The 24722-nt window shown below is 32.1% G+C and overlaps 3 protein-coding genes across 3 annotated transcripts; 2 read left to right on the top strand and 1 right to left on the bottom strand.

Moving 5' to 3' along the window:
* Nucleotides 1–22525, top strand: LOC134684317 (von Willebrand factor A domain-containing protein 7-like). The gene is made up of 18 exons (XM_063543604.1): nt 1–267; nt 1206–1328; nt 1942–2112; nt 2549–2627; nt 4871–4971; nt 5180–5368; nt 5706–5957; nt 7207–7326; nt 7624–7848; nt 8364–8470; nt 13386–13536; nt 14583–14656; nt 15233–15383; nt 15720–15889; nt 17184–17292; nt 18018–18210; nt 19317–19380; nt 22249–22525. Exons 1-18 carry the CDS (start codon nt 33–35, stop codon nt 22456–22458), a joined length of 2724 nt encoding a protein of 907 aa, XP_063399674.1. The 5' UTR covers nt 1–32; the 3' UTR covers nt 22459–22525.
* Nucleotides 10021–12741, bottom strand: LOC134685195 (uncharacterized). Its single transcript, XM_063544691.1, has 2 exons — nt 12670–12741; nt 10021–11727 (listed from the first exon to the last, which is right to left on the bottom strand). The coding sequence occupies exon 2, from the start codon at nt 11722–11724 to the stop codon at nt 10024–10026; it is 1701 nt and encodes a 566-aa protein (XP_063400761.1). The 5' UTR covers nt 11725–11727; nt 12670–12741; the 3' UTR covers nt 10021–10023.
* Nucleotides 22526–22775: 250 nt separating the features above from the next.
* LOC134684316 (uncharacterized) lies at nt 22776–24375 on the top strand. Its single transcript, XM_063543602.1, has 3 exons — nt 22776–22789; nt 23372–23516; nt 24137–24375. The coding sequence occupies exons 1-3, from the start codon at nt 22776–22778 to the stop codon at nt 24347–24349; spliced, it is 372 nt and encodes a 123-aa protein (XP_063399672.1). The 3' UTR covers nt 24350–24375.
* Nucleotides 24376–24722: the final 347 nt, after the last annotated feature.

Here is a 24722-nt window from a genome sequence, read left to right as displayed (position 1 = left end):
TGAAAGACTTCAAAAAGTAAGCTGTATGGGAGATGACATTGTACTTACATTTCCGTGTTATTTGCTTTCTTCTGACATTCTTAAACTATGCTTCTGGATTCGCTATCAACGAGTATTCCAATCCAACTGGATATACACATGAAAACATCACGCGAGGTGCTCTTGATAGAGTAGCTTCAATTTACATAGCAACAATACTGAGACCTGGAAGATTTGATTTACAAAATCAGACAACTGAAGAAATTTTAAAGCAGTACTTTGAGGAAGGTAACATTTTTCATTCTAATTAGAAATTACAACAGAAACAGAACACGTTATTTGACCATTTCATTTAACGGTTTCATTTGATTAAACCCTCTGCGTTCTTTTTATTATCACCAATTTAATTTAAATTGGAAAGGAAAAATTTTCCGTCCCTTTCTATCATATTATTTGTTTACATTTATTTTTTTCATTTTTGTATTAATAAAATTTTTACAAAATAAGAACGAATTAAACTTGTACACTGCGTCCTTAATGTGTGGTTAAATTGGTGTTGACCACTTAATGTAAAGGAAAATCTAAGTGATAATATAAAGCTTGATGATATTTTTATAGCTTTTCCAACCAATCCTTTTCCATAGCTTTTCTACACCAAACCGAAATCTGTAATGGAGGCCAAATCTGAACAGAATTTTCTAAAAGATAAAAATTAACTGAGTTTTTAAAGTTTTATTCATAATTAGTTTTTTGTGATTTTCTTATATAATTTTGTATGTTGTCTTACGTACCGATATGATGATTTAAGCCTCATTCAATAAATAAAATACAATTTAGTCGATGGCACTGTTGCACCACCAATTGGTCAGAGTGCGCTGTTATTTCGTAGTGCCGATTTCTTTTACACAATTAAAGAAAATAAAAAGAATCCCACCTGCGCTTTCTCAATAACATTTATACAGTGTGTTCTACTACTTTTGGGACAAATTATGTCAAAATTATAGAAAAAGTCATCTCAATTTTATTAATTTTGTTTTCCTTTTATTTTTACAAATAATAAGATTTCTGGTTATCTTTTGTTGTTGCTAAATAGTGTTATCAATGATCATTTATATGTATCCATGCATCTATGGTTGTAAAGGATTGAGCTTATGCTTCTGGTGCATAACTAAATCTAGAAATGAGCTTCGCATACAACACTTTATAAAGTGTTATTTTCATTTCAGTGCCATCAGCTGGTAACATTTACGACAATGCTGTTGACGATATTGTTAAAGGATTAGAAGATGCTGAAAAAAAAGTACAGACATCAGCTAAATACAGTATGAACAATGAGATGATAACTGAAGGTAGTTTGTCTTATTTATTTATTTATTTATTTAGATATACGTCAATATTTAAATTATTTTCTGTTGATTTAAGAATTTATGCTTCATATAGTGTATTAATTTAAGTTTTTTGATCGAGTTAAGTCTACCAATTGATATTTTATCGTGTGTTTTTCTATGTTGTGATGTTATGCTATTGTTTCAGAAAAAGGGAGAAGTTTTGGTACCATTAAAGGTTTAATCCCGCTGCAAATGTTTGCACCTGTCCTAAGCCAAGAATCTGATGTACAGTAGTTGTCGTTTGTTTATGTAATTTATTCGTGTTTCTCGTTTCTCGTTTTTTTTGTATATAGATTAGACCGTTGGTTTTCCCGTTTGAATGGTTTTACACTAGTAATTTTGTGAGCCAAGGCTCCGTGTTGAAGGCCGTATATTGACCTATAATGGTTTACTTTTTTAAATCGTTATTTGGATGGAGAGTTGTCTCATTGGCACTCACACCAGATCTTCCTATATCTTTTCATACATATATTTTTTTTAAATGAGATAATATATGATTGAACTTCAAATATGTTTTCAATACTGATAATTCGTATTACTAATAATCTATTTACTTAACTTATATTTGTTTCAGGAAATATGTACCTGAATCTCAAACGATCCCAAATAGAAAGCCTAAGCACAGATTCCAGTCCAAACTGGTCAGTTGTACGCATGGTTGTAGGAGATTATCTATATACTCTTCAAGACTTTTACTCAAACACAAATTGGGTTGAGCTCGGCGGCGGAACATTAAACTCGTTAGGTAATACTTTGTTCTACAGATATAAAGTAATTTGGTCTTCTCGGTTTTATTAATAACTGTTCTCAGAAGAAATAAATAATTCATGATTCTATAATATTAGATAGGTTCAGACTATTCTAATTAAAGTTGAAAACGCATCGGCACTTATTCCTGATCGATTGCATGTTACCGCCAGTAACTAGTAATACGCCTTACTGTTGTTATCTTGTGACAAAATTGTTTACTCATAGTTATATAAAATTGAGAACGGAAATGAAGAAGATATCAACCAGACAACAACCCGACTAAAGAGCAAATAACAGCCGCAGGCAATATATATGTTTAAATTTGTTTGGTCCAACTAAAATAAGGAATTAGTAAAACGATAATTGATACCATACCGGAGGCTCTAATCTAAAAAGCATGTACTTTAATTACTGAACTGTTTCTTTTCTAGGTTGGAATGATACTTTAGGAATTCCTGTTGCTAATGACAATCAACCTACATGTAAAAGCTGTCATGCTTACAATGGAACGTATGTATAGAAGAACTTCTCAAAACATGTCATAAACTGAACGAATACAAATGAAAAATAATTATTTTGCACTTAAAACAATTACGGTGATTTATTTTTAATCACATTGCTTTCAAAATAAAAAAAAATAAAGAAAGTAGTTTGGGAAGCAGAACATTTGTAAATATAAAAAAAAAAGTCTTCCTGTGTATTTCCATGGGTCAACAAATGATTGATCATTAATATGTTTATATAATCCGTCAATTCAAGCTAGACTTTTATACCCTGTTCACACTAGCATTTTTTTATACGCCCGTCGTCTTTTAGACGGGACGTATTATGGTATACTGTTGTCCGTCCGTCCGTCCGTCCGTCCGTCCGTCGTCCACACTTCGGACAATAAATCAAAAACACTTTCACCATTTTCCATGAAACTTAAGTGAATTGTTTATATCTATTGACGTAAGCTCCCTTTCGTTTTTTTTTTAATTTCAGATTTAAAGTTTTGGATTTATGGGACTTTATTCATAAAAAAGGGGTGATTTTCAACACTTCGGACAATAACTCAAAAACACTTTCACCAATGTCCATGAAACTTTGGTGGATTGTTTATATCTATTGATGTAAGCTCCCTTTCAATTTTTATAAACTTCAGATTTTAAGTTTTGGATTTATGGGGCTTTATTCATAAAAAAGGGGGATTTTTAACACTTCGGACAATAACTCGAAAAGGCTTGCACCAATGTCCATGAAACTTTGGTGAATTGTTTATATCTATTGATGTAAGCTCCCTTTTAATTTTTGTAAATTTCAGATTTTAAGTTTTGGATTTATGGGGCTTTATTCATAAAAAAGGGGGATTTTTAACACTTCGGACAATAACTCAAAAAGGCTTTCACCAATGTCCATGAAACTTTGGTGAATTGTTTATATCTATTGATGTAAGCTCCCTTTCAATTTTTATAAATTTCACATTTCCGTGTTTTGAATTTTTATGCTTAAAAAAGGGAGGGTTTTCCAATTTTGGGACAATAACTAACACTTTAACAAAATTTTATGCAACTTTGATAAATTGTTTATATCTATTGACATAGGCTATCTTTGTTATCAGCTGTGATTCTGTAATATTTAGAATAACTTAGTCTATTTTATCACATCTATTATTAAAACTTTTATATAATGTATATGCCTTAATAAATATAAAAGGTACTTGGTACTCAGAAAGTGTGTTGTGAACAAGATAGAATGTATGGATGAAAAATTAAGACAACAAACTTAGTTAAATTTGAGGTAGCCTTAATAGTAAATTTTTATTTATTATTTGGGGGGGGGGGGGTGTATTTGACAGGGCTCACACTATTTCTAGTTGATCATATTAATTTATTTAAAGCATAAAAGACAAGTTAAAAGAGCAACGGGCGTATCATGCGCACAAGCGCAGCCCTTTATTATCGATCTAATTTGAATCGATCTAAATAAAACCAGTTAGCGTTCACATTATCTTTAATCATAACGATCTCTATCGGTCTAGTCGGAACCACTGCGTTCACCCTACAATTAAAAACGCAATCGGTCTAAATTTTGCCCGTAAAACTGTAAACACTGTGTATAAGTAGAACTGATCTATCAAATTCATGTGTTGATACACTGATACACACACTTGGGAAAAAAAATGGATAAAGTTATTGCTTCTCTTGAATCACAAGTTAAAATGATACTGGTGTTATTACAGTTTCCGTTTAATTTTGAAAAAAAATTAACTGTAGCAACGAAGTTACAAAACGACGCCGAAAATACTGCGGTTCCTGCAAAGAATAAAAATCAACATAAGAAAAGAAGACACAGATTTCGTAAATCTATGCTACGGCGAGGACAACATGTTTTCAGTTTGTTTTTAAGGTCTTTTAACAGAGCAATATGGGTTAAACAACGAACCTCTGAGATAGTTTTGCCGCTATAAATGCGTATACGTTATTTTCAATTCAATCGTACTAGTTTAAACCGATATATAATTATATATATGTGTTCACATCTAAGATCGGTTTACTTTAGATCGATTCAAACTAAACTACCTCATTTGGTGTTTTAGTTTAGACCGATTGAAGATCGATTCAATGGGTTCACATTAGCCGATCTAAAGTGAACCGGTCTACTTTAAATCGATAAAAATGTCCTAGTGTGAACGGGGTCCTATAATGAATATAGTGCAGTATAAAGCTAGATTTGTGTAATCTCTAAACGAAACAATATTATCTTTCTTTTAGTCAGAACGGAGCATGTAACGGTAACATTATTGCAGGACATGTATTGAACAGTGGTTACATAGATCATAGTTCAACTGGACAAGGCGGGGTGAAGGTTTTCAGTAAGTAAATCTTGACACGGCATTGTACTTGAAATATTGTCCGAGATATAATAAGGACGAAAGAAAAAATAACCTGGAAAAGAAAGAAAAGTTTTTTAAATTGCATAATACTGGGGAAAAAACAATGGAAAACACGTCTGTGAAATTAGAAAATAAAGGACTCTAAACGACAAATCAAACTGATAGACCCTGTATAATTGATTTCTAGATTCTCAGTGGGCGAATGGTGAAGGTAAGTGTAGCCATGGCGGACGACACGATTCTAGTAGACATTTACCAGCCACAGGAGGAATCAACAAAGAAACTACTTCAACAGTTCTATCTCCACACTACTATCTTCATTCTAAAGCTGGGAAAATGGCTACTGACGCTACAACTGATTTCTTTATCAGAAATGGTAAGTAGGAGGGATATTTGTAGTAAATTTTTACCCCAAAATTAAAATTCGTTCATATTTAGGTAGAAATGTAATGCATTACTTCCTATGTTTTTATTTTAGCAACATGGCAATTTTACCAATTCCTTGAATTTACTGAAATTGCAAGTAGCAGGACTATCTATCATTACTTTCAACTTCTCAAAACGTTATGTCATATTTTTGTACACACATTTAATTATTCCAAAATAATTATTTAAAAGTGTAATACGAAGACAGAAATAAACTGTGAACTGAACAACTAAACATTGTAAATTGATTTATGATCCGTATTTACATATAGCTATTTCTATTTCAGAAAGTTCCTTGTTGACAGTTGTAGGTTACGTTCGACTTGGCAAACTACTGGGTCTGAACGAGCAAAATCATCAAAGTCAATGTGTTAACTGCAACGATCCTTCGTTGTCTATTGTCTTTGTAATTGACACTACCGGTTCAATGGCATCTGATATATTTCAAGTTCGACAAAAGGCTGTTGAAATGGTTACAAAGGCAATGATGCCAGGATATTCCCCGTTCAACTATATTGTGGTGACATTTAATGATCCTGGTATGTTAAAATAGACAAACTAATTTGTTAAAAGTTTTGTTTAAATCAAACCCTGATAAAAAAAATGACATATAGTATAGACATTTATTTATTGCTCGAGAAATAATGTTTGAATCTACATGGTTTGTATTTTTTGTGGCTTTTGGTTGCTCTTCTATTGACACATAACTATATCTCATATTGCCCATACACATGTGTAATCTGCGTGTACACCTTATTTTCTTTTTTGTGCGAAAATTGTCTCGCAAATATCAATACATAGAGTGGAAAGTTGATATGCTCATGGTAATATTTCGATTTATGTCTCTATGAGATAAAACATAGATATCAAATCTTGGAACCAATAAATACACAAAACAAAATATCTATCATGAATATTATATATCTCCCTAAAATAGGCGTGGCTTGTGAAACAGCTATACATACACAGTTCAACCTTGAAGGTATACTAATGAAAATCAATATAAAATCGTGCTGATTATATGTTTAAATTTGCCACATTCTGTTTTTGCCCATCTCGAGTTAGAAGCCTGTAATTCAGTGGTTTTCATTTGTTGTTGTGTTTTAAAAATATGTTTCATTATTCTAACATTAATTAGGCCGTTTTTTTCCTCGTTATAATTGCTTTCCATTTGTTATTTCGGGACCTTTTGTAGTTGACTATGTGACATGACATTGTTGAACGGTGACCTATAGTTGTTAACCTTTTGTGTCATTTAGTCTTTTGTGAATAGTTACTAGTATCTTATTGGTAACCATACCTCATCTTCTGTTTATAGTATGAAAATATATAGTAAACATGTTTTTTGCTCTTGGTGAACAAACCTTTAAATCACCAATGTTTTCCCTTGGTGAACAAACCTTTAAATCACCAATGACTGCTCCTGGTGAACAAACCTTTAAATCACAAATGTTTGACTATACGTATCCGAGAGTATCATAAGGTTAGTAGTCAGTACTTTAGTATTGCCATGATTGTTTACAAAACTTTCTGAAATTGACTGTTTATTAGGTGCATATTTTAAGGAAACTAAGGGTTTAACCAACAAGTTTATAAAAAAACAAAAAACCCATCTAGGGTAAACTTTGCTTGAATGAGTTAAATTCATATCATTTATATTCTTGGCTTTCAAATATTCGGCTTTGAGCGTTCCTGGAAAAGATCAACCCAGTAAAGCGCTTCTTACGAATGAAATTTATAACGTGTTGTTTTCATTTTATTTTAAAACAATTTATAATTTTCTTTTAGCTTCAAAAACTACATATCGAGTATCAAAGGACGGAGAAGAAGTCAAACGGTGGTTGAATGCTTTAACAGTCGATGGTGGCGGTGATTGCCCAGAATACGCCATGTCTGGCATAAAAACAGGTATGTCATCCTACAGTGACCAATAGTTGTTAATTTCGGTGTCATTTTGTCTCTGGTGGGGAGTTGTTTCATTTGCAATCTGAGTTCATCTTCTTATTTTCGTATGTTCCTAAATACAGTTTATAATAATGTAATTCTTGCCAACCTGATATACATGTGGTACTTAGTTTTATAATATTAAAACTATTCAAACTTGCAATTGTGTATGTATCTTTAAAACCAGTTATGTCAGAGAAACTTTTTTAACAATCATGCCATACATAAACCTTTTAATGAGTGTCTTAATCATATTTTCAGCTATGCAGCACGCACGGAATGGTTCGTGTGTTTTCTTTTTTACTGACGCTGATCCTAAAGATCCCGATTTAAGAAATGACGTTGTTAACCTCATCCGAAGTAAGGATCTACATTTAGTGTCTTTCATTACGGGACAATGTCATGGTCAACTTCAGACTTCACCTCCAAAAAATGGAACCCACAACAGTGGAGGAGAACCACTTGGGTGTATTGCTAAATCTCAAGGTACATATCTATCAATTGTATATACATTTTGTGTACATCGTTTACCCCCACTGTATTAAGAATAAAAGCTATTCCGATGATCAATATTTAAAAAAAAAAGTGGGGTTGTCATATAAAGAAGAAATCTAGATTTACTTACACCCGCCATATTTTCATGTAATGACTCATGGTAGTAATTGTATGTTGTAACAACGTATATGTTTGTTATATAAGTAACATGGTGTTTATAACATATCTTTGATTGTTTGACATGTGTAATCATTTTAGTATTCTTCTTATTCTTGCTTTTAAAAACATTAAAATGATTGTTCCTTTTTTTTTTTTAAATGCCTCTTAAAATAACACACTAAATTTTCTGACTTTTTATGACAAATGAAATCAAGGACGAACTGTATTTCCTCCATTTTAAATAGAATTTATTTTTACAATGATAATTCATCTACATACTTGACACTAACCGGGTTCTTGACTTGTACTATGCAATATCCAAACCAAACTGTTCATTTGCTTTACAGGTCATCGTAAGAAGAGAGGGTTTGGTAATTTCTTTCAAAGTTTAGGCGGCACGTATATACCGGTCAAAGACAGGGATATCTCAAAACCACTCGACACTCTTTTAGAGGTATTTTATTTGTGAATACACTACAGTTAGCAAAAAACAATCCATGTAGTTGACAATGGTAGATAAAGGCAACAGTAGTTTACCGCTGTTCGAAAGTCATAAATCGATTGAGAGAAAACAATTCCGGGTTACAAACTAAAACTGAGTTAAACACATCAACTATAAGAGGAAACAACGAAATAACAGAAACACTGAAGTGCAACACAAACGGCAATGCAATACACCCATAAATGAACTACTGCCATTCTCCTAGCTTGTTACAAGATAAAAAAATAAATAATGGTGGGTTGAATCTGGATTTGCGGCTAGCCAAACGTCGCGCGTTTATGGTAATATTAGATTACACTGAAATGACAACTTTACATGTCAGGTCTTCAGTACAAAATAAATGCACGAACATTCAGGACAGAGAAATAAACCAATAAACATTACAATAGGGCATTTGGACATGATAATAGTTATCAAAGGTACCAGGTTTATAATTTAATACACCATACACGTGCGTTTATACATACGACTTACTAAAGTAAAATTGACACCATGATGTTTGGCGATTTTTTTTAAATATCAGCCGCATTCACTTGAGATGATGTTTTCCATTAGCGGAAGAACAATCCATTCCAAATATCCGCTACTGTGCTACCTTTTATTGTGTTTGCACTGTATAATCCTGACTTTCACATTTTTTAAGATTATTAACATTGTTAAACTGCCATTTGGTTTCTATGAGGATCCCATATTTTCAAAGCATTCGCTACTCTCCGGTAATATCCTCGTCATTGATGTGATACAATTCCCCGCGCTTTTAGCATTTAAACAATACAGAAGATGCAGACCCGAGAAAATAGACAGCAGGTGGAACTCCACAGCAACACTTTCGGTAATAACAATGTCAGATTCCACAATTCAAAATAATATTGGATTATGTGAAGGTCATGATTATGCAGTGCAAACTCAATAAAAAGTAGGACAGAAGCTGATCTTTGGAACGATATTTGATTCCGATAATTCAAAAACGTTATTTTAAATGAATGCGGTTGTTAGTTTAAAATTTTCAACCAAAAACATTGCTTTCAATTTTACCTGACGGCGACTATAGTGACGCTCAAATAAAAATAGTACAGAAAGCAAAACAAGTACAAAGTTTAAGAACATTGATAACACAAAATTCTAAAAAGTGGTGCCAAATACGACTAAGGTTATATATATGCCTGGGATAAGAAAATCCTTAATATTTAGTAGCCTTTATCGAGATACAGTCTTTAGTCTAGAAAGTTGATATTTTAACGAAACCTTGCGAGAATTAAGGAAAACTTGCAAGTTGCAAAAAGTAAAGGTTTCTGTGGCTTTTCTAAACGTTATTTTGTACTCATCTCCATTAACTATCAATTTTGAACCTTAAAACAAGCGTCTCGTCCTTGCGTAGAAAAGACTTCTCCGTTCCGTTACGATAAGAAAGCGCTAACAAATATTTTTCAAATATGCATACACTTTTGTATAAATCCAAAATTTTTGTTTATTCAAAAATTCATTATAGATAAAATTGCAGTAGTTTAATTTCTGGTCACGTTAAACAGAAAAGCTTTAGAATAACGGTTTGCAACTAAAAGCTGATTAGTTTCTTTTTCAAAGTTAATTGACCATGGGTTATCTAAACCATCTTTTGTAGTTAAGAGTTCCCTATGTTTTTGTCCATCAGGGGAGATAATCACGACATTCGTTAATCCATATCCTACAACATACACATTGCCGTCATTGTCAGTTGATAATCCACATGGATATGTTAAAACATTTTCATTTTTGAATGTCCATTGTTTTGTTCCTTGTAGATCGCAGGATACTACTGTATGATAATGATAACTTGAATAATAAAGTTTGTCTCCAGATATGTTAATCTCGATTGGTGTGTCCATGTTCTCAGTAGTTACATCACGTGTTGATTCGTCAGTCAGATCAAAGGCCCGAATTCCTATATTTTCAATGTGATACAACAATGTATTAGTTTTCACCGCTATGCCACCGGTTTGTCCACCAGGTGATAAAGTTTTTTTTACTTGTTGTTTGGTTAAATCAATTATTGATATTGTTTTGCCTTGGCCATTCCACCAGGATGATATCGCTAAAGTGTTATCTTCAATGTTGTATGCTACACCATGTGCTGCTCTTAGACCCAAAGAAAAATCCAGTGAACCATCTTGTTTAACTACAGCTACTTTGTTTAATCCAGGAGTGGTGAACACTGTTCTACCATCAGGTAATATGCAACATCCTCTGACGTCAGGCGATTCGGTTTTTATTGTGTGTTGCAACTTGACTTGTATATTCTCAAAGGGCACAATTTGTGATAATTTAGGTAATATCAACTGAGCTTGTTGTTGCTTTTTCTTTACAATGTTCACTGAGGTACTGGACTTGTCAATATATACTTTTCCAAACTCAAGGACACTATTTGCAATGTCTGTCAGTGATGTATTAATGTTAAACTTGATCTCCACACGATTGAGAACATTACTTTCAGTAAGTGAATCAATGAACTGACTGTTATCATTTACATCACCTTCAAGCTGCTTCAGCGATAGGAAGGTCTGTAGATCTGATGCGTGTTGTTTTATGCTTGCTATATTCTCTTGGTGATTTACAACTTTACGTTCATGCTCATCTAAAGCTTTCATCAATTTATATATTTTTGTTTCCTCTTTTTTTTCTGTCTCTTGCAACTCTGTTATGAAGTTCTCTTGTAGTTTATCGAGATGATGGTTGATATTTACTCGAAACAGTTGAATTTCACATTCGATCTGCTTTCTTTTTTCGGACAATGTTTTGAGATTACCATTTTTATCTTGACGAATCCGTTTGATGATCTCAGCAACTTCATTCAATGTTTCATGAATTTCCAGAAAAGCGTTTGAGGCCTTAATGTTTTTAACAATATCATCAAGATTTGAAATATTTGGACATGTCGCATGTTTTTCGACGGTGCATTTACTGCAACATGCGTCTTCATGGTCTTTACAGTATATTTGATATTTCTCTTCATGTGCACTACATGTCTGCTTAATACTTGTGATGTAAGACGGCAGCTTTTGATATTCCGAAATCGGCACAGTGACATGCTTTCGTGTTGATTTGGAAATTCCATGATACTTACTGCAGTCTATGCAGAGCCCCTCATCGCAATCTGAACACCATATACACGCAGGTTTGAAGACATGTTGATATTCACATACACTGCACGGCTGTACATAGCTGGCCATTATCTATATAAAAAAAAGATCTATACTTTTATAGATTGGTAAAATGTTCTTGTAAATTTTATATTGAATTGGTAACACAGTTTTAGATATCCATTTAACTATTTACTGCTTATTTGCACGATACAATAATGTCAAATCAACCCCCGAAAGCATATACATACTGTTTCCCGATTAAAGACCATACGAAGATCCTCTTTAGAGAAAAAATATCAGCTTTCTAGATTAAATACTATAACGCGTTTATTGTAAATTTAAATCCTTAAAAATTAAAGGAAGTTTATTCTTATGCTAGTCGTGAATTTATAACACAAATTAAATGGCTATAGGTTGCACTTTGTAAATACAGATGTTTCTCAAAACACGCCTCTTTTAGGGAGATCTTGAATAGTCATAGAAAATTAATTTTTGTTTACATATTGGTTCCCATTTATGCTCTCTGTGTTCCATTTCACAGAGACATAACTTGGGAATGTTACCAGTAAATAAACAGGTGCATGCATATTTTTTACATTGAAATCTGTGGTAAAATTTCATTCGAGGTAGGGATAGTTAAGAAAATTAGTGTTAGTTTAAACTCTTGAGAAGTTCAGGGCATATAAACGTTGAAAAAATGCCGCACAGCTATATGTTTTTACCTTTGAAACAAATTATGGTGCATATGAACTTTAAATACTAGTATTTTTCAAAATTTGCATAGTAAAAGTGGTACAGATTTTGCCGTAAAAGGAGTTCCAATGGAACATTTCATTGTCAATATTTAAAGAAATGCATCCTACAGCAGACACATAAAACTTTTTTGCCGATTAAAGATCGATATCTAAAACATTGAAAGCGTTAACAAATTAATGATTTCATGATACATGAACAAGTTCAGATCGATGGTATTCCAAAATACTATTTTCTTCAAGTAAAATTTAACTACAAAATAGAATGCAATGTAATTACCTGTAGCTACAAAACTGTAAACAATGGTTCAGAATTAGACTTATGCCAACCAGGAAGATAATCAGAAAAGGCGATCACGAGATATTAAAATGTATTTATATACTATAGTGTAAACATTTGTTATTCTTGATATTAAAATGGCGCTTAATTTTAAATATACTTACATTATTTACAAGCATTCATTTATGACCTATTTTGTTTTAAAATTAGATGTATATTTATATATACATGCTATAAATCACATAATAACTTATTTAACCTATATAGCGTTTGCAAACTGAATGAGACAAAACTAACTAAACGTATTTGTTTTACTACAAAGAAAAAATAACAACATAATATAAACACATATCTACAATGGAATATTTGTTCCTAAAAGTAAATAGAAAATTAAAATACATAAAATCGATTATCGGAATGATAGGATTTCTAAGATCAAAATGTCGTTGAAAACTGAATATATCGAATTATGAAAAGTCTGAAATGTAAAATTGGGGTGACAAATATACTGTCCTATTTTTGAAATAAAATATTTCCTTACTATCTCTTGTCATAATTATGTCGCCTTTTGGTTTGCTAAATTTTCGTTTCTAATATTATTACTTTTGGCTCTTGATATATCCAATCTTCTTAGCTCGCATCACTGTTATATTCTTTTATATTGATATTGTTTTATTTGCTTATTGATTTTTTTCATTATTATGCATGTATTTTAGAAAAACATGGCTATTACATATGTCAATATTTACACAACAAAGATATCCAGTAGAAGCCTTGATATCACAGTTGATAGTCATATTTCAGCTTTTACTGTTGAAATAGAAGATGCATCTTCGAAGCCTTCCTCAGCACTATACAGACCAATTGGTAAGTAATGCTAAATTGAATGTATTCATGTCTTCAGATCGTAAACTATTGTCGATAGTTGTAAATAAGCTGTTAATAGCTTGGAGATATTTATTTGAATTTTACTTTTAAAAGTTGTTTTGTGGATAGTTTTTTCCATGGCAACCGTTTATGATATTTGTTGTATATTATAAGAAGATGTTTTTGGATAACATCAACACTTGTTCAGAATACTTTTTTTTTCTTTTGCCAATATGAAATTCATGAAATCTTTTGTCACTTCAGATATGATCCAAAGACTTATACCGAAAAGCTTGATTTGGAAAGGAAGTTCGGATTCGTATCGACAACGATTAGATATCTTTTTTTTCAACATTACTTATCAGAACAGAATAGAGGAGACGTTGTTACAAGGAAACATAATATCGATAAAAATACTAGTAGGAGACCGCATTAGACCCAAAATAAAGACAATCGTGACTAAACAATTACCTACAAAGAAATGTACATTTATTTGGTCTTTGTTAGTCTTGTTTGTTTATTAATTTCAGTTCATTTATATTTATTAGAGTTTAGTGTGACGTCCTTTATCACTGAACTAGTACACATTTTGTTTAGGGGCCAGCTTAGGCACGCCTTTTGGTATGGGATTTTTTCGCTGTGTTGAAAACCAATTGGTGGCTTTCAGCTGTTTTCTGCTTATTGTTCGGGTTGTTGTTTCTTTGACACATTCCCTAATTCCATTCTCAATTCTATTGGTGTACATTTTATTCATCGATGCAAGAATGTTATTTCAATTCGGTAAAGTTATCAACAATAGTTTATAGCTTTAGAGAGCTCTAACCGAAGAAAAGTTGTAAATCGTTCATTTTGATATGCATGCTTAGTATAGGACGCTTACCCTGTTGACGTACACGGCTCTCTACTTTAAGGTTCACACGATTCCCACAGTTTTTTTTCAAACCATAATTTGTGTATGTTTATTCGATTTAGGTGATTTTAACATCGATAACCTACAGTCGCCTAAATGTATGTTGTTTACAATTCTTCTTAAATGTGTGTTTCAGGCACAGTAGAGACCTTTTCTGGTAAAAGTTCTTTCAATGATATAGGCAGAAGCACTTATATAATGAGTATAGTGGTATGTATGGGTATCAATCCATCCAATAGGAATACAAATAACATTTTCGATATCGACTTATCGTTCTGCGACCCATATAAAGCTGACGATGATTCCTTCTGATCTTAAGCCGACAGGCGAATATAGCCGTTGATCAATTTAATAGCTCTTTTTATAACGTTATGATACATTGTAAAATTAAAGTGTTATTTTAATTATTGTTCTTTTTTGTGTATCAACTTTCAAAAGTGACATCAATTGTACATGCAATGACTTTAGGAAAGTCAATAATTGTTATAGAGTAAAATGAACATGTTCCAGCTGACCGAACATGTTTTTATTGACGTCTAATATTTCAACGAGAGCTATATGCAGTACATGTATTCTGCAATTTGAAGTACTTTCAAACGGAAATACGTAACCATGGCATTAATTGGTAAAACTGCTTACTTAAAGAGATCACAAATATAAAAGTTACGATGTTTTAATAGGGACTCAACCTGTACAATATTATTAGTATTATTAATCCAGTGTACATTGTACATTCCTAATTCCGTTAATCCTAATAAAGTGGTTTTTTTTTATATTTTTACTTAGAGTCCAGTGCCAGGAATTTGGATGTTGAAACATATGAACTCAGAAACGTGGATAGTGACTGTTAAACAACAAGGTGATATAGAATTTACTTACCAGTTCCTAGAAGATGTTCACGGTGCTCTCCTTTCCATTCATGGAACGCCACTTGCAGGTAATTGCAAGATAAGGGAGTCAGTCTCTTCATGCTGCAACGTATAGCTCAATTTAAAAAAGAATTTATTGATTGGAAAAGAACGAGAAGATTAAAAAAAAGGTGATAATCAACAAATTAGTCGTAATGTAAAAGATAATTACTAGTAGGTTAAAGGCATACTGAGAATATCATAGTAATATCGCTATAGGAAACTATCATACAAAGCGTAGTTATATGTATGCATGCTATTTAAAGAAAGGTTCCGCTTTATTTTACTAAAAAGTTGCATAATATCAATTTTAAACATAGAGGAATTATTATCTTACATATTATTTAAATGTCTAATTATTGAAGGATCAACACTTACACTTCTTGTGAAAGTGACCGATCTTACCTCTGATGATTGTCTGGTATATGGCATACTGCTGGATGAAACAGGAACAGAAATAACCCGAATGAGTCTTGCTCAGTCGTCACAAGGCAGGAAGAGAACAGGCATAGCAGTATTCAATGTTCCTAATAAGGTATAACGTTAAACAGTATAGTCATTGTCAATATCGTAATTATTTTATAACTAAACAAAATATGATGTGCAAAATTTATTTTTAAGTTTTGTTCAGCTTGCCTAAATTTTGCCAAAATTATGGGCTATGGACTTAGATGAATTGTTAATCACAATTATACAGACTTTTTCTAAACGCTCACAGATATTGGGAGGATTTTTGTTGTGTGAGTTACTCATGATGAGTTACAAATCAAGTTTAAGTTTCGTTCCGCTCCGCTAATTTTTGGCAAAATTAAGGTATTACATCTTTAATAAATTATTGAAAATCACAGTTATACAGACTTTTTAACTATACGCCTCCAGATTTTGAGCTGATTTTTGATATGTGAGACTACCATCATGTGTGTGTCCACATGTGTTATTGAAATTGCAGATTTTTCAACTTTTTGAGACGGGGCCATTCGTGTCGCTTTGACACATCTAGTTTATAGACTTTTTTTACCCTGATATTCAAGTCTTTGATATACAAGTAGTATGTCGCTGTTTGAGGAAACATGACTAATAAAATTACTTCACAAATTCTACAATTGTCTTTTCGAATTTGTTGATTGTTGATGGATTTAGTGTTCCATTTTATTAACTTCCTATCCGATATTTCGATGTTTCTTTATCGTCCATCTTATATATTATAACAACATTTTGTCATATTCATTGCTTTAAACCCTTTAACCTGGAGCAACCTATGATTACCAAGTGTCTTGGTGGTATTGGTTCTCTTTTATATTTATTGTTTGCTGCTGTATTATATCCTCTTAATTCTTAATATCTTTTTTATTTCTTGGATTTTTTTCTTTTTGACTTTGGAGACTTGTTTGTCGCTTTCTTAGACCACTGTGGCATCTGTCCGTCTTCAAAATATTGGTACTCTGACCACTTGGTATTTTCATATTGATTTACACTTCATATTTGATATGTCTTTTAAAAATTATGACGGTGGTCTTCTAACAGGAGATGATTACCTAGTAAATGTACACATGCCTAATTCTGTTTAATTAGAGTTCACGTATTTCCGATCTTTGTTACATGCATGTTTATCTTCTCATAATTTGAACATGATAACCGGACCTTGTTAAAGTGTTGTCCCAAATCATCTCCTTTTTTATCAATGTACATAAAAAAAACTTATATTTTGCAATGTGAAATATTTCAGAGAAATATTAAGTTATTGATATGCAATATTTTTATTGTTTGTTTCTATTCATTGTCATATATAACTGTATAACCAGCAATTCAGTGCTTGTATTTATTTTCAGGCATTTAAAATAGCAATAGAAGGCACCGAGAAAGGGAATGTTTTCAAGCGTCAGTCAAAAGACCTTATACATCCAGCATCAGTATCCCTTCAAATACTTCAGAGTGACGGTAATTAGATAAATAACATTTATTTGTTTGTTTACATAAGACGTTAACAAGCGACATTTGCTAGCATCTTCTTCATATAGCTCTTCGCCAGTTTTAATACATTCTTTGCTCTCAAAAATTCGCCTTTCCGTGTTCTTGATGAAGGTAAGGGCATAAAGGCGCATGAATTTAAAGAGTGTTGTTTTCATATATTTTTAAAGGAGATATGCGACATCGTTTAAAATACTTATTCGTTTGTTTTTTTAACTAACAACGACAAAGTTTACAACGGATTTTTTTCCTGTTTGATTCTTTCATCACATTTATCCTGTACCAAGACAGGAAGATGGCCATTGTTATATTATTGTTTGTTTCTGTGTGTGTTGCATTTTAACGTTGAGTCGTTTGTGTTTTCTCAAATTTTGAGATATTGAGATAAGACGTGGCACGGTACTTGTCTATCCCAAATTCATGTATTTGGTTTTGATGTTATATTTGTTATTCTCGTGGTGTTTTGTCTGTTGCTTGGTCCGTTTCTGTGTGTGTTGCGTTTCGGTGTTGTGTCGTTGTTCTCCTCTTATATTCAATGCGTTTCCCTCGGTTTTAGTTTGTTATCCCGATTTTGTTTTTTGTCCAAGGATTTATGAGTTTTGAACAGCGGTATACTACTGTTGCCTTTATTTATAATTAAAATAGTGTCGAAAGTGGAGTATATAACTTAACATACCTGTCTTTTATATATTTAGGAAACCTGTATGTTGACAAAGACTCGACCGTCATAAGTAACGTAACAAATACAGGATCTACTGATGAAACTTACCAGGTCCACTTTACTGATACTGCAGGATTCACAGATTCTACAGTATCTGTTACAGTCGGAGCTGGAATGTCAAAAAATGTCTCTTTGACTATTCGTGGACGAAAAACACATAAAACAACGTAAGATATGGCATTTATTATACGTTATCACTAGGTTGATCTTTTGAAAGGGACTTGCTACGTTGATCACAAAGTCATCAAGTCATCAAAAGAGACGTCAGTCATGAAAGAAATATCCAGCTTAATAATAATTACTTTTTGTTTTATTTTTGGAAATTTGGAAATAATCAAATTTTAAAGAAATCCAAAACCAAATTTTTTTTACGTTCAAGATATTTGTTTTCTCTTTTATTTGAAATAAAGATGTTTTCAAAAAATACACAAAAAAAAAAAACAGGCTTATAAATTTGTAAGTAAGTTTGGTCATAATACACACACGTCATTACCCATATTCAACAGGCAAACTGGGATATTTTTTCAGACATTCTGAACGTGTATGTGACTGTCCCAAGTGTTATATTCAGTTGTTGTCGTTTGTTGCTGTATATCACATTTTTTTTTTATTATTATTTTGTACATCAATCAGACCGTTAGTTTATAGGTGACTATGATGTAAAGGTTTTGCCCATTGTTGAAGGCGTACGACTACCTATAGTTGTTCGCTTCTTTGTCATTTTGTCTCTTGATGAATGTTGTCATATTGACAATCATACCACATGTTCTTTTTTTTTATATCATAAACTCTTTCAAAAGGTATTATCTTTGCAAACTTTGTTTCCGATATTTGTATATCTAAATGTATGATATATTTATATGGGCATTATGTTTTCTGGTCTGTGGGTCCGTTCGTCCGTCCGTTCATTTGTCCGTCCGTTCATTAGTCCGTTCGTTCATTCGTCCGTTCGTCCGTCCGTTTGTCCCGCTTCCGTTTAAAGTTTTTGGTCGAGGTAGTTTTTGGTGACGTTGATGTCCAATCAACTTGAAACTTAGTACACATGTTCCTTATGAGATGATTTTTTACTAATTTTAATTTCAAATCAGAGATTTTCCTCATTTTCATTGTCCATTCATTGATCATAGAAAATGATAGTAAAGATGGGATATCTGTGTACTATGAACACATTCTTTATATCTGCAAGTCTTAGTTTTTAGATATTGCATTCCCTTTATGTTTCAATGGATTTTAGTTTGTTTACGATATTTATTGATTTTTTTTTATATTTCAGAATACTAACCACAAGTCTTTTGCTCGGAGGGAAGGAAATTCAACAGCAGCAAACTGTATTCATGGTAGACAATAAATAATACCTATCCAGATTTATTTCTTCTTACCCAATATATAAAACAAAATGTAAATAGGTATTGAGATCAGTGTGTGAACTGGTTAAGCGATAACAATATATTAGTAACTCTTCTTATGATAGATGTCTATGTCGATTGGAAGACTCTTTGTTACATTTTGCTCGATTTTGTTTTGTTTTTTTCTTGAATCTTTCTGGACTTTGCATAGTATGCAGCCAATAAATACACAATTGAGGTTAGTACGCGATGAATGTTTTCCCATAGCAAATTTTCAAACAATTTACACAAAAACTGATTTAGATATTTCTCTTGAGAAGGGAATGATTGAACTATATTCTAATCGGTGTTTTATTCAAACATTTCATTATTATTATACCAGAATGTGTTCTAGTGAACTCTTCACTAATAGTTTCCTCGAGATAATTTTATAGTGGTCAATATCTCAGCGCAATGAGATATCCACCTTTTATACCAAAAAAACAAAAGGTATTTAGGAGTTCACATGTCATCTTTAGCACGTAATGTCCATACAATATGCATTGCTATAAATCGTACAAGATATACAATAATTGTGCATAATTTAAAGCATCGCATCATTCATCTGCTTTCAAATCCCATACAGAACAAGTGGCAATATTACTCTAAACTAGTTGAGCACTCATCGCTCATATTCCTGAACTCGATCAGGAATACCAACATAAAAATAAGTTCCGAACACAAATGAGCTCTTAAATACCAATATAGTAGAACAAAATATCAATTATTCACAAAATAAATCGTATATAAGAATTTCGTAGTCATCTAATAGCAAGGTCAATTCATTTCCAACAGGCATTTCAGAATACCTTGAACTTTGTTGCCATGCTGCTGGCTTCAGTCTGACTATGGAATAATAACCTGTAATGTAAACATAACTCGTTTTCTTTTGAATTTCAAAATGTGTTTCGAATTTTGTGTCATTAATCAACAAAGCAAGTTATATATTATTTATTTAACCAAAACAATCTTGAGCCAAACTATGTGAAAAGTCATTGATAAGTCTGCCAACAAAGTAATTAGTAGATTTCACCTTCAGATACCGAAATTTAAATGCAATATATACCTTATTTTTCGTTCAAAAGTACTGAACCTGCTTCATGATGCCATCGTTCTTAACCCTGAAACGGGCCGTTATTTCAAACTATTCCAGCACCGTCATAGGCAATACAGATTTATGAAATTAGACTTAAAACAACCTACAACTTAAAGTAAATTCATAATGGATGCAGTTCATAAAACCAAAACCAAATACTTGACTATATTATTCGACAGATCAAATAGAAAACAATTGTCAAATTCTTTACTTGTTACATGCATTCTTCGAAGACAGTGGTGGTTAAACCTGGTTTTATAGATAGCTAAACATCCCTCTTATATAAACTTGTTTTTTTTATATTTCCATTATATTCACACAATATTGCGTTATATCAAAAAAGACCCAATGATATCCGTGCCAAAATTATGAAACGCAAAGGTAAACAAATATATATATTTATTTCATTTTTGTCTGTTATGCCATGATCAATTTTGTAATGACATTCTATGAAATTGTCTGTTTTATCAGAAAATATCATACTAAACATAATGAGACCGATGTGAAATGCTACTTTTTGAAATATTGCTGCAAACAGAATCAGAATCGCACAGTTAAGTCCTTTGCTAAGGTGATAAAATGAGAGGTTTTTTTATTAGATCACTAGCCCACCATGTTACTAATTTATCTTTCCGACTATCTTAACATGTGGTATTTAGGCAAGTGGCCATTCAAAGAGACCAATGATTTATTGCTGTTAGAATTCAGAACCTTCATCCATTGGTTTTATACCAATGCCAACAATTGCAACCTTGTTAACAGTTGCTTTTAAGCAATCACTTTACTAGAAATCTATAGGAGGTAAGTTAGATAGGATGATATGGAGTAAACGCGGAATGCAAATAAAAATTAAAAAATGCGCTTTATTAATTGCATATGTTCAAAGCACTTTTCTGTATGTACCTTAATTGGGAACGCTCAAATGCGTTAGAAAAATGCTCTGATGTACATTCATAAACATGTCTGTACCAAGTCAGGAATTCGAGTTGTTTTCCATTGGATTATATAAAAATCTTACCTTTGATTTTGTCAGTTTTTTTGGACTTCTGCTGTTTAAATTTATTTTGGTGTCCAGTATTTTTATCAATCCTATTATTTGGTAAATACTTATTGTGTATCAAGGACGAAAGGTGAATCGAGGAAAGCAGAAGACAACGACCAATATTACTGTTTAATGACATATATGATACTAAAGTACACGAATTGCTGCATGTATTGGCAAAACCATACATGGCAAATAGGCTGTCACAATTTGTATTTGTATTTTTAGACAAACTTTAAATAGTTGTTTGAAAGCAGCCAAATTCATTCTACTGACATGAAATCGAAATTCTCATCTTTTCTAGTAAAAAAAATACTATGCCAAAAATAGAATATTTGGATCACAAAATTAGTGGCTATTTTAATAACAATGGGAATCCTTTTTTTTTTAATTTAACGACAAATAAAATTCAACTTCAGGTTCTAAGCATATTCGACATTTTGTATAGACTTCGTTTTACAAACTGTGCAACCAAAAGATGTATAGGAACTTGTGACTATATACCCGTACTGTATACATATTATTTGTCGAACAATTAAAAATATAAAGACTTATAAATTGAGTTCGTCCGAATACCCGTAGGCAAACGAATAAAACATAATCACATGCCAATATCTTTGTCATAATTTAATATATTCATATCATTTATTGATATTAGTGTGTTTACTGTATTTATTTACAGGTTCAACCAAAAATTCCTCCAACCATAAATATTAATCTTAAAAGTTCGGATTGTATTCCTACTTTTCTGAACTATTTCAACTGTTCCAAAGAATTAATCAATATAACAGCAACTGTAGAAACATCATCATTGAATTTATACTACACAAAACCACGTCTAGATCTCAAAATGAGTAATAGCAGTGGAAAATACGTTCTTTCATTTAGGTAAGATTTAGAACTAAATGTAAACTTTGTTAGTCTTGTATTATTTATGATTTCAGTGTCGTTTATATATTTCGAACTTTAGTATGACGTCCATTATAACTGAACTAGTAAACATTTTTGTTGTGAGGCCAGCTGAAGCACGCCTCCGGGTACGGGAGTTTCTCGCTGCATTGAAGACTCATTTGTGGTCTTCGGTTGTTATTTGCTCTTTTTGTCGGGTTGTTGTCTCTTTGACACATTCTCTATTTCCATTTCCAATTTCAATTTAACAGTACTAGTATATGTTCCCTTGCAGCTTAGGACAGGTTTGAAATTAAATATATGCCCAATTCATAGTACTACTTTTGTTAACATTAAAAGCCTGCTCAGATCTTGCGTCTTCTACCATGACCTCTTTGATAAATTGTTGACTGATTTTGAATATCTGCGTACATTTAAACACTAGAATGTTCCAATTGTCGTTACCGCAGTTTTGTCATCATTTTCTTGTTTGTGAGATGAAACCCTAATTAGCCTCATCAACGACTTCACGTTTATCGTAAGCAGAAGAACGAGTACCACTAGTAGAGCACCTGAGACAAACCAAACTTTGAAGTGGCGTTTATGTTGCTCACTCTTTAGCTTTGTGTGTATTTTTTTTTAATTGTTTGTGTATTCGCGATCTTTTAAGTTATGGCATTATCATTATCAGTGCATCTCCACTAATGAGTTATCGATAGCTCCTTGGTATATTTAAACGGACTTTCTATATATTTTGTTTTTGTATAAATACCTTTGTTCAGCCTGACCTCTTTTCATACTGCAATTCAATTTATATATTTTTATTATTGTGTAGTTGTATTGCTGACACATTGAATACAATTAATTCATAGATTTAAAAAAGAAAAAAACAACTATGAATTTATATGTTTTCCTAGCGGCACTTGTTGCAGTCCCAAATTTTCTTGGTTCGTATCAGACAGTGATTCACAGGTTACAGAGAAATCATTTGACTTTACAAATGGCCATTCATTCTCAACAGTAATACCAGTGAAAAAGTCTCATCTTGCAGAAGTGTCAAAGGTATGATGTTTAATGTTATAGATATATCACAATACTTAAATATCAAGCTAAATACCATCTGCTTTACAATATAGTACTCAATAGATTATACCAATGTTTATAAATGAAAGTTGATGAATGGTATAAACCAAAAAGACAGTAACCATACCACAAAATATACAAAATTTTACCAGAGGTCATAATCGGGTATACAACAGTAGACAAATGACCATCCAATAAGTCAAGCTTTATCCAAAAATATCCGTGATATCTTCACAAAGAGGAGTGAAGGAGAGCGATAAACGGCTGTTGTAATATAGTTTCTAACCAATACCAACATCTCCCCTATCAAGTATTTCCCCCGCAAATGTAAATAGTGTTTGCTTTACAGTTAAAGAGTGAAAAGGGACTTTTGATAATCTTTATTTTGTAATGATTAGTTAATTTTTAAAATAATGTAATTGCGGACTATGCGGTATGGGCTTTGCTCATTGCTGAAGGCCGTAAGGTGATCTATAGTTGTTTATTTCTGTGTCTTTTTGGTCTCTTGTGGAGAGTTGTCTCATTGACAATCATATCACATTTGGTCTTTTTTATATTGACAGATAAAATCTCCATCTTTATTATTTTTTTTGTTTTAGGTATCAAATTCAAAAGCGATATATTATGGTGTTGGTGGAGCTGTTGCAGCTTGTGTGGTAACAATCGGTAGTATAATAATAATTGTTAAAGTAAGTGGAAAGGTGGTATCTAAAGTTTCAAATATGAAAATGACAGACTTATCTGAGGATGTTGTCGAAAATCCTCGACCAAGAATTCCGAGATCGCACCTTCAACAGTTCAATAAGAAATGACATAGTTTGTAAATGTTTCAAACCATATAGAGAACTAAAATTAAATTCTCAACAATATGTGATTTGACTATAGTTTTTAAAAATGTAAAATGTAAAACTATTTATATTTTTATAAATAAATTCTAGCTCAGCTATGTTCACATTCTTTATTACCAGACGTGGTAATGGTTTAATTTAAAAAAAAATGTGACTTGGATTGAAAATTGTCTCATTGGCACTCATACCACATCTTCTTTAATTATATGAAATATTTTGCAATTATTTGCACTTGCACTAGGACACTATCACTGCTGGTTGACCGTTTGTATCAGAGGGTATCATCCACAGTAGTCACCTTTGATAACGATTGCCATTATTACATTTTATGTAGTAA

Source organism: Mytilus trossulus, chromosome 9, assembly GCF_036588685.1.
Source record: "Mytilus trossulus isolate FHL-02 chromosome 9, PNRI_Mtr1.1.1.hap1, whole genome shotgun sequence".
In the NCBI taxonomy this organism is placed as follows: Eukaryota; Metazoa; Mollusca; class Bivalvia; order Mytilida; family Mytilidae; genus Mytilus; species Mytilus trossulus.
The sequence above is the reverse complement of the archived record's forward strand: the minus strand, read 5'-3'. Positions and strand labels throughout refer to the sequence as shown.

Excerpts from the sequence above, each read along its gene's own strand:
- LOC134684317 (XM_063543604.1), top strand. The coding sequence starts at position 33 with ATGACATTGTACTTACATTTCCGTGTTATTTGCTTTCTTCTGACATTC. Across the intron at positions 268-1,205 it reads AAAGCAGTACTTTGAGGAAG|TGCCATCAGCTGGTAACATT; the intron begins GTAACATTTTTC and ends TTTTCATTTCAG. Across the intron at positions 7,327-7,623 it reads CATGTCTGGCATAAAAACAG|CTATGCAGCACGCACGGAAT; the intron begins GTATGTCATCCT and ends TCATATTTTCAG.
- LOC134685195 (XM_063544691.1), bottom strand. The coding sequence starts at position 11,724 with ATGGCCAGCTATGTACAGCCGTGCAGTGTATGTGAATATCAACATGTC.
- LOC134684316 (XM_063543602.1), top strand. Across the intron at positions 23,517-24,136 it reads ATCTTGCAGAAGTGTCAAAG|GTATCAAATTCAAAAGCGAT; the intron begins GTATGATGTTTA and ends TTTTTGTTTTAG.